At 45.0% G+C, this 14,276-nt stretch overlaps 1 protein-coding gene across 1 annotated transcript in view; it reads right to left on the reverse strand.

Annotated features, from left to right (window-relative positions):
- Positions 1-14,276, reverse strand: part of Gbf1 (golgi brefeldin A resistant guanine nucleotide exchange factor 1) — a 122,230-nt gene that overhangs the window by 20,837 nt on the left and 87,117 nt on the right. Inside the window, exons 5-14 of the mRNA XM_051199999.1 lie at positions 13,126-13,244; positions 11,444-11,552; positions 10,918-10,978; positions 9,812-9,866; positions 9,027-9,125; positions 6,233-6,380; positions 5,694-5,917; positions 5,184-5,343; positions 4,212-4,423; positions 3,126-3,224 (exon numbers count right to left, since the gene is read on the reverse strand). Of these exons, the coding sequence (XP_051055956.1) occupies positions 3,126-3,224; positions 4,212-4,423; positions 5,184-5,343; positions 5,694-5,917; positions 6,233-6,380; positions 9,027-9,125; positions 9,812-9,866; positions 10,918-10,978; positions 11,444-11,552; positions 13,126-13,244 (1,286 nt within the window). The remainder of the gene's footprint in view (positions 1-3,125; positions 3,225-4,211; positions 4,424-5,183; positions 5,344-5,693; positions 5,918-6,232; positions 6,381-9,026; positions 9,126-9,811; positions 9,867-10,917; positions 10,979-11,443; positions 11,553-13,125; positions 13,245-14,276) is intronic.

Raw genomic sequence — 14,276 nt, forward strand, 5'->3', positions numbered from 1 at the left:
CTCTATAGGAAGCTCATAAAATTTTTTCTCTAGGGATAGGCCTCCCGTCATCAGACTTCCCCTACTCTCTTGGTGCCCTGATACACTCTCCTCAACCCCCAACCTCCACAGACATATCCCAGCCCTGAACTTGGACAGACACACCCTGGTCTGCCAGAGCTCATGCCAGGAGTCAGAAATCCAGGTAGGCCCCTGCCAGTAGACCTTCCCCACTCTAGAGTGACCTCCTACTCTATCTCCAGCAGTCCTCTGCCTTCATGTCACCATGTCCCAGCCCACGAATGTAAAAGAAACATTACTAAAGCTTAAATCACACATTGACCCTTACATATAGATAGTGGAACACTTCAATTCCCCACTCTCAAAATGGACAGGCCATACAGCCAAAAACTAAACAGAGAAATACTGCAGCTAACAGACACTATAAATCAAATGGATCTAACAGATAGCTACAGAACGTTTTACCCAATCATAAAAGGACATACCATCTTTTCAGCACCTCTCTGAACATTGTCTAAAACTGACCACACACTCAGTCACAAAGCAAGTCACAACAGATGCAAGAATATTGGAATAACCCCCTACAACCAAGGATTAAAGCTGGATTTCAACAACAAAAACAACAGAAAGCCTACAAACACATGGAAACTGAACAACTCTACTGAATATAATACTGGGTCAAGACAGAAATAAAAAAAAAAAAAAAAAAGAAAAGAAATGAAAGACTTTCTAGAATTTAAAGAAAATGAACAAACAGCACACCCAAATGTATGGGTCATGATGAAAGCAGCGCTAAGAGGAAAGTTCAGAGCATGAGCTGCCCACATTAAAAAAAAGGAGGTACACAGCAAGAGGAATAGATAGCAGGGAATAATGAACAATACTCTGTGAATTTGAGGCCAGCCTGGTCTACAGAATGAGCTCTAGGACAGTCAGGACTGTAACACAGAAAAACCCATTCTCAAAAAATAAAAAATAAACAACAACAACAAACAAGAGGTAGAGATCTAAACAGAGAATGGCTAAAATCAACAATACAAGTGACAGCTCATGCTATCGAGGATGTGGAGCAAGGGTAACGCTCTCCATTACTGGTGGGAGTGCAAGCTTGTACAGCCACTATGGAAATCAATATGGCAGTTCCTCAGAAAAAGAAAATTGGAAATCAATCTACCTCAAGATCTAGCTATACCACTCTTGGGCATCTACCCAAAGGATGTTCCATCCTACCACAAGGACACTTGCTCAACTATGTTCACAGCAACTTTATTCATAATAGTGAGAAACTGGAAACAACCTAGAAGTCCTTCCACAGAAGGATGGATAAAGAAAATGTGGAACATTTATGCAATGGAGTATTACTCAGCAGTTTAAAAAAAATGACATCAAGAAATTTGCAGGCAAATGGATGTAACTAGAAAAGATTATCCTAAGTGAGGCAACCCAGACCCAGAAACATGATATGTACTCATTTATAAGTGGATATTAGCTGCTAAGTAAATGATAATCATGCTACAATCCCCAGACCCAGAGAGGCTAAGTAACAAGGAGGACTCAAAGGGGGATGCATGAATCTCCCTGGGAAGGGAAAGAGATTTTGTGGGTGGGATCAGGTGGCGGGGGTGGAGGGAAAGTGTATAAGAAGAGCCGTCTAGAACTGGAGGGCATTTGGGGGTGATGCGGAAACCTAGTGCAAGTGGAAACTCCCTGGAACCTACAAGGGTGACCCTAGTGAGGACTCCTAGAAATGGAGGACATGGATCCTGAACCAGTCATCTTCTGTAACCAGGCAAGTCTTCCAGTGCTGGGAATGGGACATCAACCCAGCCACAAAACCTTTGACCTACAATCTGTCCTGCTTGCAAGATGTGCTGGGGCAATGGTGGAGCAGAACTTGTAGGAGTGGCCACACAAGGACTGGTCTGATTTGAGGTCCATGCCATGAGAAAGAGCCCATGCTGGACACTGCATGGATGACAGGGACTGGAAGCTGGATAGCCCCAACAGCCTAGGGTAGAACCAAACAGGACTGGGGGAAAAAAAAAATCAATGAAATGATTCCTAATGAGGGTCTGTGGTGATGTATGGTTTATGATTCCCGGGGATCAGAATGCAAAGGTAGCCACACTAGTTAGCCATAGATGTCGGGCAGTGGTGGCACACACCTTTAATCCCAGGACTCAGGAGACAGAGGCAGATGGATCTTTGTGAGTCCAAGACCACCCTGGGCTACACGAGTGAATCACACCTTTAATCCCAGCACTTGAGAAGCAAAGGGTCTCATGGGAGATTCAGTCTCCAGTCACAGGGGAAACAGGACCTCCATTTCAGCCTTGGTAGAGGTAAGAGCTACTGGCTGCTTTGATTTTCTGATCTGCAGCTTGAACCCCAATATCTGTCCCTGGGATTTTATTATTTATGATAAAAGGTTCTGTTAAATTTAAAGATCAGTGCCTAGTCCAGTTGTCAGAGAGGCTGCCTCCAGCATCTGATGGGAGTGGATGCAGAAACCCACAGCCAAACATTAGGCAGAGAGCTTGGAGCTTGGAGAACCCCAAGGAAGAAGGGGAAAAGGGATTGTGGGAGGCAGAGGGGTTGAGGACACTGGGAGAACATGGTCCATGGAGTCAACTTAGTAGGGTTCATGGGGGTCACAGGGACTGAAGCAGCAAACGGGGACCCAGGGTCTGTATTAGGTCCTCGTCCTCTGCACATTCATATGGTTACTGGCTTGGTGTTTCGGGGAGGTCCCTAACGGTGGGAGTGGGGTGTCTCTGACTCTTCTGCTCTCGGGACCTTTTTCCTCCTCCTGGGTTGCCTCACCCAGTCTTATGTGAGGGTTTGCGCCTGGTCTTATTGTATCTTGTTATGCTGTGTTCGGTTGCTGTCCCTGGGAGACTTGCTGTTTTCTTCGGGGAGACAGAGGGTAGGTGGACCTGAGGGAGAGGGGAGATGTGGGGGGAAATGGGAAAGGTGGAGGGAGGGGAGGCTGTAATCAGGATGCATTGTATGAGGGAAGTATAAAATTTTTTTTAAATCTGTCTCTATAACACGACTGATTAAGCAGGCCCCATTGACAATGCCTACAGTTCCGTTTTTGTTACTTCCAAGGTCATGAAACTCACCTCTAATTGGAACTTGAGGTGCTCCCGCAGGCTTTCGAAGAGCAGGAAACACACCCGCAGGGAAGCAGCATACAGGTTCAGTCGCTCTACACTGAGTAGCTGTGATCATAGTGAGAAGCCATGAGGTTTCTGAGGTTGATATAAGTGAGCCAAAAAAGACACAGCAGAGCACACTAGTGCAGCTGCCACGGAGCTCTGACGCAAGGCACGCTTGCTACTGCCGTTTGCTTCAAAGTTGTTTTACACTGATCTGTCCCTGTTTACTCATGGTAGGTCGTCTTCTCTGTCCACCTTCTAGAGCCCAGGAATCAGACTCAGCCCATCAGGGTTGATTGTACATGCCTTTGCCCACCATGCTGGCCTGTTTGTATTTTTCTGAGATAGGGTCTCATTTGCTCAGGCTGGTCTTGAACTCACTATATAGCTGAGAATGATCTTGAATTCCTTATCTTCCTGCCCCTCCCTCCTAAGTGCTGGATTTTAGATATATACCACCAAACTTGGGTTTCTGACAGAGCTCTCAATTTAGCCATTACTCCCTCAACTCCTTGGAGAGCTACTGGAACTTCTAGCCAATAGAAAGGAAGATGGTTTCTTAGGATCAATAATCATACAGTTCTCTGGCTTCTCAATCTCAAAAATAACTAAGGTTTCTGAGCAATCTAGTCTTCCCCCATCTTTTTTTTTTTTTTTTTTTTAAGATTTATTTATTTATTATGTATACAGTATTCTGTCTGCATATATGCCTGCAGGCCAGAAGAGGGCGCCAGATCTCATTACAGATGGTTGTGAGCCATCATGTGGTTGCTGGGAATTGAACCTTTGTAAGACTAGTTAGTGTTGGTAACCACTGAGTCACCTCTCTAGCCCCCCCTCCCCAGCAGTATCATTTTAAATGATTTGTTTTTATTTTATGTGCATTGGTGTTTTGCCTGCACGTATGTCTTTGTGAGGGTGCTGGATTCCCTGGGACTGGAGTTATGAGACACACGTGGGTGCTGGGAATCGAACCGAGGTCCTCTGAAAGAGCAGCCAGTGCTCTTAACTGCTGAGCCATCTCTTCAACCCTGAGCAATCTAATCTTACCTGGAATAAGTGTCGGCACATCTCGTCCTTGATGAGACCCAAGAGGGCCTGGCACTGGGCTACAGGGGCTGACTCAAGAGCCACCGTCAGCAAATGCAGTCCCATGTGGATCATACCCTCTGAGTTGTGGCGGTCATGTGGGTTCGTGAGGGAGATAAGGAAGCGGAAGAGCTCACGGATGCAAGGAAGACCGTAAGGAACCAAAGCTGTGCCTGGGAAGGTGGGGAGAACAGGAACACTAAGATCTATCCCAGCTGCTCAATGACACTTGGACCTGTGTATCCATGAGAAAACTGTGCGTGCGTGCGTGCGTGCGTGTGTGTGTGAGTGAGTGGTGCATGGGAGGGAGGGTGGGTGGGTATGGTGTATATGTGTGGTACATGTACGTGGAGTGTACATGGACTGTACATGGAAGTCACAGCAGGATGTGAGATGTCTTCCTCTTATTGCTCTGTTTCATTGCCTTAAACAGGGCCTCTCACTGAACTGGAAACTCTCTGTTTCAGCAAACTCTTAGGACCCACATGTCTGCATATCCAATGCTGGGGTTACAGGCATATGTAGCCATGCCTAGCTTTTTACATGGATGCCAGGTCCTCATGCTTGCAGAAAAGCACCCCACTGAGCCATCTTCTAGCCCTTATCTGTGGCAATTTCAGAAATTAGTTTCCGTCAAGGAGAAGGATCTACTATGCAGCTCTTATTGGATGAAAACAGAATCAAGGATTTTTGTCAAAAGTCCCAAGCTTATACTGTTCCTTCTCTGTTCCTATAGTCTCCCAAAGTCCTTCTCTGAATGACTTAGGGAAAGGTTCCATACACACCAATAGTTTTATAGATTGATGCTGTTTCCTGTCTAGAAAATGGGACTCAGAGGTGGTAGTCATCTTCATCTAAGCTGGTCTAGGCTCAGAAGGTTTATCTGGTAGAATGGGGCAGATGAGTGGGCAGAGCCTTCCAGAGAGGACATACCTTCCTTCTGGGAGGACTGGGTAAAGCGAACACCCCGGGGATTGACATAGTCCATGTCATGGACAGAGGCAGAGTGGTCAGTAGGGGATGTGCACTCCTCCAACACTTCAGGGATAGATTCCACCGATGCTGACTGGGCCTTCTCCACATGGGTCCCCTCCTGCTATGTCCAGTAGCAGTCAGATATAGGAACAGAGATGAATTTATTTTTCTGAAGTATATGTCTTCCAAGCTGTCTTCAATAAATCATAGCTCATTGATTTATGAATCAATGTAAGTAAGATGATCTAGGGTGACAGTACTCCACAGGTGCAAAAGTTCGCATTGCTCACAATTTAGGTGATTACCTTCCTATAAAAGCCCGCTCCCTCCCGAGTACTGGGATTAAAGACGTGCAACACCATGCTCTGCCCAACCTTCTTTTAAGACAAGGCTTGGGTACAAAACCCAAAAGCACAAGCCAGCTCCTTCAGTAAGAAACTGAAGAGGGGCCTTAGGGATCAGTCATACCTGAGGGTCAAGCTGGTCGGAAACTCCCATCTCATTGCTCCCAGACTCTGTGACTGTGCTTTCCCTTGGGGAGCCAGCTTGCTCTAGGTCAGTGAGGTCTTCCTTGGAGGTGGTCTGGGAGGATAATTCCAGGCCACTGTCTGTGCAGGGACTGACCACTGCTGAAGCAGCTTCTGAACTTCCGGGGGAGATGGGTGTGGGCACATCAGTGAAAGGCATGCCACCTGACAAGGAAGGAATGGAACTTGAAGGTGAAGAAAGGCTCTGTGAGTAAAGCATCTTCTCCAGCACCCGGGGTTTTGCATCTCAGACCGAATGCTCATCTATATATGTCTATGGAGTAGTGAACATCTCTCTGAAAAAGGGAATGATCTGAAGTCATGCAGAGCTGTTAAATGGTTGGGGATTCCCTTTCTGTTCTCTGCAGAAAGACCAAAGCCCCTCAGGTGATTGGCTTTCATTTTCAAATCCCCTCCCTGAGACAGAAAGGTTCTTTTCCACCTGTTTTTTAATCAGAAGAAGCAGCCCAGGGCACTCACTAGTGGGGTTAGAGGAGAAGGTGGCTCCGTTCGGGGTGGGCAGCTCTGAACCTGGTATGACTTTGGTTGTGTGACGCGGAGGCCGAGGGGATCTTTTCTGCTTCTTCCACTTGGATGAGTCACTCATGCCTCCTGCTCTCATTTTCAGCTGGAAATATCATACATTGTTAGTATCCGGCCTAAGAGAGTGATTTAAACAAAGATGCTATTCCTACAATATCTCAGCACTTAGTCCTTCTAGTTCCTAGAAAACAGCTTACATCTCATATCCCTGTAGGATAATCTAGGCCAGCAGACTACACACCTGTGCCTCGACATTTGCAGCTTTCTGGAGTGGCACAGTGGCTTCCACATAAAGGTGAGTAACAATCTGCTTTTGGACTGGTTATTGGCACAGGCAGATGTCACACTTATCACTGCTTCTTGGCTCTCAGGTGCTATATATGATGCATGGCCTCTTGCTGACCAGGTAAGGGCAAGCTTGGCCTACAGGCTTGTGGGCTGACTTTCTTCCACAGTCACTCTGCAGAGCAGTGCCTGGTTCTAGTTCTTGTGCAGCTATGAGCACCCACTCCTTCCTGTCCAGATACAACGTGTTCCCACTAAAGCATGGACTGGAATTTTTGCATTAAAATGGATTGTCAAAGGTAAATTGGAGTTATACTCCAATTTATCTGCGATGTTAAGAATGGAGGGCCATGCCATGCTGCTGCTCCCAATTGTGATATAGCAATAAAACCTCCTGTCCTTCTTACAGTTAGCTGTTCTTCCCAGATACCATTTGTTTGTTTTAGTACGTTATTTACTGGGCAGATCTCAAATTCACTATGTAGCTAAGGGTGACTTTGAACTTTGGGTTCTGCTTCTACCTCCCAAATGCTAGGGTGAGTGTTACCACACTCCACTTCTGTGGTGCTGGGGCTCAAACCCAGTGAACTAATCCAAATGAACTACATCCCCAACACCACTAGATGCAATTATAAAGGGTCTGTTAATTTCTTCTGATATTTGGAGATACAATTTTTTCTCCAAGCTCACTCACTCTCAAAGCTTTGATAGTTTCTGCTCACATACTAAGAAACCAGATAAACAGCCTTTCCTTCCTTCCTTCCTTCCTTCCTTCCTTCCTTCCTTCCTTCCTTCCTTCCTTCCTCCTTTCCTTTTCTCCCCCAGATCTCCTCCTAATACAGGAGAGAGGCTCCTAAACTGAACCTTTCTCCCAGTTCTTAACACAGTACCAGCTTCTCATTGGATTCATATTTTTTTCCCTCTACCTCCAAAACACCAGCAGTCCTATGCCTAAAACTGAGCTGCTGTGACACAGGAACCAGAAAGATGTTCTTTCCAGTAACCTTGGAGTTCAGATGGCTCACATTCTTGGTTAAAAAAAAAAAAAAAAAAAAAAAAAAAAAAAAAAACTGATCTTGGAGAAGAATAAGACAAATGGAGAGCAAGAAACCCAAAGGGTCAATGAGAGAGGACAAGGACCATCTGACCTTACTGGTCATCATCACTGAGCTCCAAAAAGTCCAAGCAACTGAAGGCGTATGAGATCACTCTCCTTTCCAGGAGGCTCCTCTGTATCAGTCCTACTTCTATTGGCAATGGCAGTTAGTAATGGTCACCTTTTCCACACAAGAATCGGTATTTCCTGTCTTCCACTCTGCACTCTGCAAAGCTAGCTCCAAGCAGGTTATTTCAGGGAGTGTCCTGGCTCCCTGACTGGTACAGGAGCCTGGAGGCTGGCAGTTTTCACAAAGGCCTCACTGTTGCTGTCCCTGTCTTTGGGCTCGAAGGTGCATGGCAGGCAGCAGGTGCCTGTGGAACCCTGTGCCACCTTATCTGTGCAATTCTATATTCTAAAGGCCAGCAGTAGCTTTATAAAAATAGTACAGGCCCTAGGCAAATAATCATGGCAACATGCAGGCTAGCCACTGAAGGGAGCTGAAAATTTTAAATATGCAAACACAAAACGAGACAATACATTCAGATAGGACAGAGACCCACCCCTAGCTAGGGAACACTCACACAGGAATGTTTACAATCACACCTCTGGCATGCACACTCTTGTGATGGATAGCCTAGATACCCCTTTCCCTTTCTCATCTTTCAAAAGCAAGGACATTTCAAGGGCTCAGGGCTCAGGTAGTCTTTAGCTTATAATCCTCCACCAAATTCACCTACATCTTGATTTTTAAAGGACAGAGGGTCTCTTTGCAGATATTAGAAAATTCCCAGTGTCCTAGGCTGCCATGGTGACCTAGTTCTTATCTATCAACTTAGAGATCTAAATCTTGCAATGGTTCCTTTTATGTAACCAAGAAATAAAAGACCCTCACAGTATGTACCACCTTTCCCCACTAACACAGCCAGGTATCCAGATCTACTTAAGGACTTGCTTAAGCTCTCTACATCAGCTCTGGGACATGGGAGGGGAGAAGGAAGGATCTAGGTCCCTGTAGTTTCCCTAGAAATGGTGGGTCTTAAGCTTTCCCACAAGATGTAAGCAGGACCCAGGCTATCTAGGCTCACTATGTGATGTTCAAGACTTAATTCTGCTTCTAGGCAACCAGAAACCCAGGAGAGTTCACAGTACTGCAAAGCTACAGACATGCAACTCTTCAAAAGCCAAGCTATGTTACTACAGTGGGTAAGTTGTGCTCTGAACAACAGAAATGGAACCCAGGACCCAGTGTTACATACAAAAAAGTAAACACTTAAATAAGTAAGTAAGTAAGTAAGTAAATAAATAAATAAATAAATGGGGGGAAAGGAGAGGGAATGGGAGAGAGACCTTGAGGTTCTTAAAGAGTAGTACCCTCTCTAACTGGTTCAGGGCTTTGGTCTGCTCCCCACTACTTAGCTCCAGTTTGTTGAGGAGACATGGAGAAATCTGTGAAAGACAGGCAAACGCATGATTTAAACAGAGTGAAATAAACTCAGACAGGGCACAGGGCAGGAATGGGGATGAATGGGAGGGATCATGGGCAGGTCAGGTGCATGCACCAAATAGTCAAGGGTCATTTCCATATGCAGAGACTCATCTGAGGCATGAGAAGCCCAGAGTTTCAATTCAACACACAAAGAGGCCGTCCTGATTGCCATTCTTCCCTAGCTGTTTGAGAGCCCTTGATCTGGGGTGAGCTTGATTTGATCTCTTCAACAGAGACTAGAGCAAGCAAGGCCCATCTTATTCAGGGTTAGGAAGGAGCAGGGCGCAGCCTCTCTAGGTCTCTTCCTTGCTGACAAGAATGAGCTACAAGGGGATGGCCAGACTTTTGTCTTTGTCAACGTGCATGTTTAGCTCAGCTTGGTCAGCGCGTCCAGGTTCCTTAAGGACTGGCTCATCAGCATACGTAGTATGCCAACAAAGGTAGGTCAGAAAGGAAAGCCTGAGGAAGGAGAGGTACATGGGAGGTATATTTCTGAATAGGAGTGACAGCTATTTGTAGATTTCAAGTAGACCCATCTAGGCAAAAGCATGTCTTTGCTACTGAGCAATAGTATTCCATAGCACTGCAGTCTGGAAGTCAAGGTTTGGACAGGAAACAGCAGATGAACTTTCAGATCAGACCCCACCTTCTTCATGTTGGTTCCCACATAGCTCTTGGGTTCTTCTTTAAACTGAGGTAACCTATAAGAGAGAGAATAGCATGACTGTCTTTGAGGATAATGACAATGTCCTCCTCTATACCAGTCATAGCAAAGGTGTACTGGCCCACAGTATCCTCATCTCTTAGTTTAGTCTTATGAAAATCTAGTTAGAGAAAGGCTAATCTCATCCTTTTAGAGATTCAGAGCCATGGAAATTGGGATGTGTAAGACAAAGCTGAAGTGGACACGGGGGCAAGGTGAGTAAGCACCTTTGGGAGCACAGAGGTTCTTTTCATCCTTGGAAAACTCTGCTGAAAGCCAAGACAGAGAGAGCCAAGACAGAGAAAGTAGCAAAAGCAGGCTGGTGTTTTAAAGGCAGTAAATCCATGGGGTGAGACCCTTGGCAGCAGAGTCCAAGGACAATCTACTGTGCAGATAATAGGGATTAAGCTTGAAAGCAGAAAGACATCCCATTGGGAGGTTTAAACGTCATTGCTTCAATTCTTTTCTAGTGAGTGTTGGAGAGGAGGTAGAGAATAGGAAATTAGACTTAGGACAAAAGGCTTCTTGGGCTCCAGAATGAAGGAGTCCTTCCTAAAGAAGCCAAAGATCATGGTTTCCCTAGGATGAAAGGGTCTGTCAGGAAATAGAACTTCAAGTGCTAAAGTCAGTAAATCCCAGGCAAGCTAAGATAAGGGCCAATAAATCAGCTTGTACAACTGTTGGTTGCCCTAGCCTTGGCCTTCTTTTGCAGAAATCAGGCTGAGCTCTGGAAGCTCAGCAACCAGTTCCAGGCTGCTTAAATTTGGCATCTTCTCAAGGCTCCCTGTCCCAGACGCTACCTGCACAGAAACAGACACAAGTTTGGGAAGCAGAGATTAAATAACCTTCTGCGTCCCCGAGGCCACAGCAGCTCTACCTTCCTTCTCCCTTGCTCAGTAGCCGTGGCCCTGAAGAACTACTGCTATCTATGATCCCAGTGGCCTCTGGTGTGGCTGTGGGCTTGGCCAGGTCCCTGAAGTGGATGTGTGGAAGCAGGCAGACTCCAGAGGCCTGGGCAGCCGGGCAGAAGCAAACAGCAGCAGGTTTACCTTGTGAAGAGCAGCTGCACCATGTCTACCAGAGTGTGCTCTGCGGATTTTCTCAATAACTCTGCACAGGCAAAAACAAATAACACAGGTGTCATTACTTGCTGTGCTATTATCAGGAGACGTCTCAGCGCAGACTCCCCTCCTAACTGTGTTTACCAAGGATTATGCCAAACTTATTAAAACCAGCTCCAGCTCAGCCCAGTAGCTGTAACTTTACCAGACCACTAGGTGGTACTACTGAGTCAGGAAAAGGAGAACAACTAAATGGTTTTTCTTGGGTTATCAATTGGTGTCAATCCCAGAAACCCTACGGGAGAAGATTTGGTTCTGGAACTGAGTCAGTCTAAGTTTCATCCCTACTCCTGCCAGGGAACAATGGCTTGAGATCTCTATTTTAGCTTCATAGCAAAACCCTTAAGGTTACCCAAGGCAGACAATAGAGAAATCCTGTTTCTCTGGGGTATACATACTCAGACACCAGAAACCGGCCCCAGAAGGATGAAAGCGCTAGTATTCAGGCACCTACCACTAAGCCTCATTTCAAAGCAAATCCGGAAGCAAGACTGCATAATCTCACATACAGATTCATTTGTTAAGTGGGTACCCACTGGGGTTAACAACAGAGTTCGAAGAACCTACAAAGAAGAAAGAGAAAACATTGTGATGAACAAAGTAGGCTGAGTAAAGTCTGCCTGAAAGTAGAAAAGGCACCTATCGGGTAAATTTACTATTGTTCTTATTAGTACTTGTATTATATGTCCATGTGTGTTTATGGGCATAACATGGGTATCAACCTAAAAAATGTGGTCCAACATTTTTTGTTTGTTTATCTTCAAGACAGGGTTTCTCTGTGTAGCCCTGGCTGTCCTGGAACTTGTTCTACAGACCAGGATAACTTGGAACCCAGAGATCTGTCTAATTTCTGCTTTCCATCCAAGATTACAGGCATGCGCCACCACGCCTGGCTCCCCAACTTCTTTTAAGGCCAGGTCTCTCACTGACCTGGAGCTCACCCGTTAGGCTAGACTGGCTGACCAGCTAGGACCCAGGGTCCTTCTGTCTTTGCTTCTCTGGGATTACAAGTATACTCACTGCCATGCCTGGCTACATGAGTGTTGGGGAATCTAACACACGCCTTCATGCTTACAAGACATACTGTTTACTAACTGAGCTACCCTTTCAGTTCTTTCTCTTTAAAAAAAAAAATGGTTCTGGAAATCAAATTCACATATGCTAGGCAAATGCTTTGCCAATGAGCCACAAGCCCAACCTAGGAGTGAGTTTCTCTTTACCTCCATATTTATTTTTTTTTAATTTTTATTTATTTATTTATTTATATTTATTTATTTTTGAGATAGTTCAGGTTGGGTAGGAAGTTGTGCTCTTCCTGCTTCAATCTCCCAAGAACTACGATTACATGTATGCATGATCATGCCTGGATTCAGGGTTTCTTTTTCTTTTTTTTAAAAAGTCAGTCAGAATGCTGAATTCAAAGCTGGGTGCAATGTCAAATGCTTGTTATATTAGCATTTGGGAGATCAAAGCAGGAAGATTAAGAACCCAAGTTCTTCCTTAGTTATATGAGATCTTACCACTGCACCCCCCCCCCAAAAAAAAAAGTTAAAAACTGAAAAAACAATTAAGCTGGGTATGGTGGCACACACTGATAATCCCAGCACTCAGGAAAACGAAAAGTATAGATCTCTGAGTTCCAAGTTAGCCTGCTCTATAAAATAAAGTTCTAAGACAGCCAGGGCTACACAGAGAAACCCTGTCTTACAAATCAAAACTAAACTAAAAACAAAAAATTTTAGTGATGACCTTATTTCATTCACCCTGACAGAGACGCCAACGTGCTTGACTTGGGCGTCCTTTCTTTACTCAGCACGGTCATGACACAAATTCATAACTCACTCTAGCTAGCTCAGGCCCACACACCTAACAGATGGATGACACAGATACAGTCTACCAGAGGCACAAATGTATTAAGGGTTTCTGGTATTTGATACCAATTCATTTAAAGCTCTTAATTGTTTTCCTTAGAAAAGCTTTTACTTTGGGTACCTGAGCTCCTTGTTTGGAAACAGAGTCAATCTCTAAGCCTCAGTAGAGTCAAAACACAGCTTCATGCGGTCTGCAGACTGGGTAAGTAGAGCGGGCAGCACCAGCCCTTGGCCATTAGCCTAATTGTTCTTCCCTCCCACCTACCTGGAGGATTTTCATCAGGACAACTTCATCACTGGCAGGATCTGTACCCACAAAACGGGCGTGAGTGACAGCATCTGCCATGTTCTCCATGCCTTCTGCTGTGCCCTCATGAGATGGATCTGTTCCGGCAAAAAGGGACAGATTAAATCATGTCAAGAAGACAGGGGAAAAGGAAGATGGCCTCTCTATAAATTGCTGGAGAGACTCTGGCTCTCTCGCCAGTTCCCTAACATATTTACCCTAACTGGCTTTATTAGCAAGCCCCTCTACTGAGTCAAAAAGCATGTCTTGTGTATCAAAATCACCCGTAGCCTTTGTTCAAAATACACAGCTCACTTCTAGCTTTTTCTCTGTAGGGTGAATATGTGTATTATTACTCTCCACCTTATTTAATTCTGGGGGCAGGGTCTCTTCTTCGCCTAGAGCTCAGTGGGACCTCAGAACCCTCATTTCTAAGATCGCAGGTAAAGTTAGTACTGTCCAAGGACACACTTGGAGAATCACTAGTGGTGAACTACTAATTCTATAGTGGAAGGGCCTAGAAATAGGAACAAAAAGCAAGCAGATTCAGAATTTTGAATAACAAGATTGTAGCTTTTTCTTTTATACCCCCTTCTGGTTTTCTGAACAGGGTTTCTCTGTGTAGTAGCCTTGGTTATCCTGGAACTCACTTTGTAGACCAGGCTGGCCTTGAACTCATGGAGATCCACCTGCCTCTGTCTTCCTAGTGCTGGGAACAAAGATGTGTGCCACCACCACCTGACCCTCTTTTCATCTTTTTTTTTTTTTTTTTTTTTTTATGTTTGTTTGTTTGAGACAGGGTTTCCCTGTGTAGCTTTGGAGCCTGTCCTGGAACTAGCTCTTTGTAGAACAGGCTGGTCTCAAACTCATAGAGATCCGCTTGCCCTTGCCTCCCAAGGGCTGGGATTAAAGACATGTGCCACTAACGCCCAGCTCTTTTTATCTTTTAATATGTCTCGTTGGTTGTTTTTTGGAGTTGTATGTTCTGATGCAATTGAATTAAGGAAATGAAGGGGAAAAATTAATGGTTAGTACCACTAGTATTTCTATCTGGGTACCATATTACATCAGATCAAAGGGTCTTTGAGTTCATTCTTATTTTTTTTCACTATTGTAGGTTATAGAAAACA

Source organism: Phodopus roborovskii, unplaced genomic scaffold, assembly GCF_943737965.1.
Source record: "Phodopus roborovskii unplaced genomic scaffold, PHOROB, whole genome shotgun sequence".
Taxonomy (NCBI): Eukaryota; Metazoa; Chordata; class Mammalia; order Rodentia; family Cricetidae; genus Phodopus; species Phodopus roborovskii.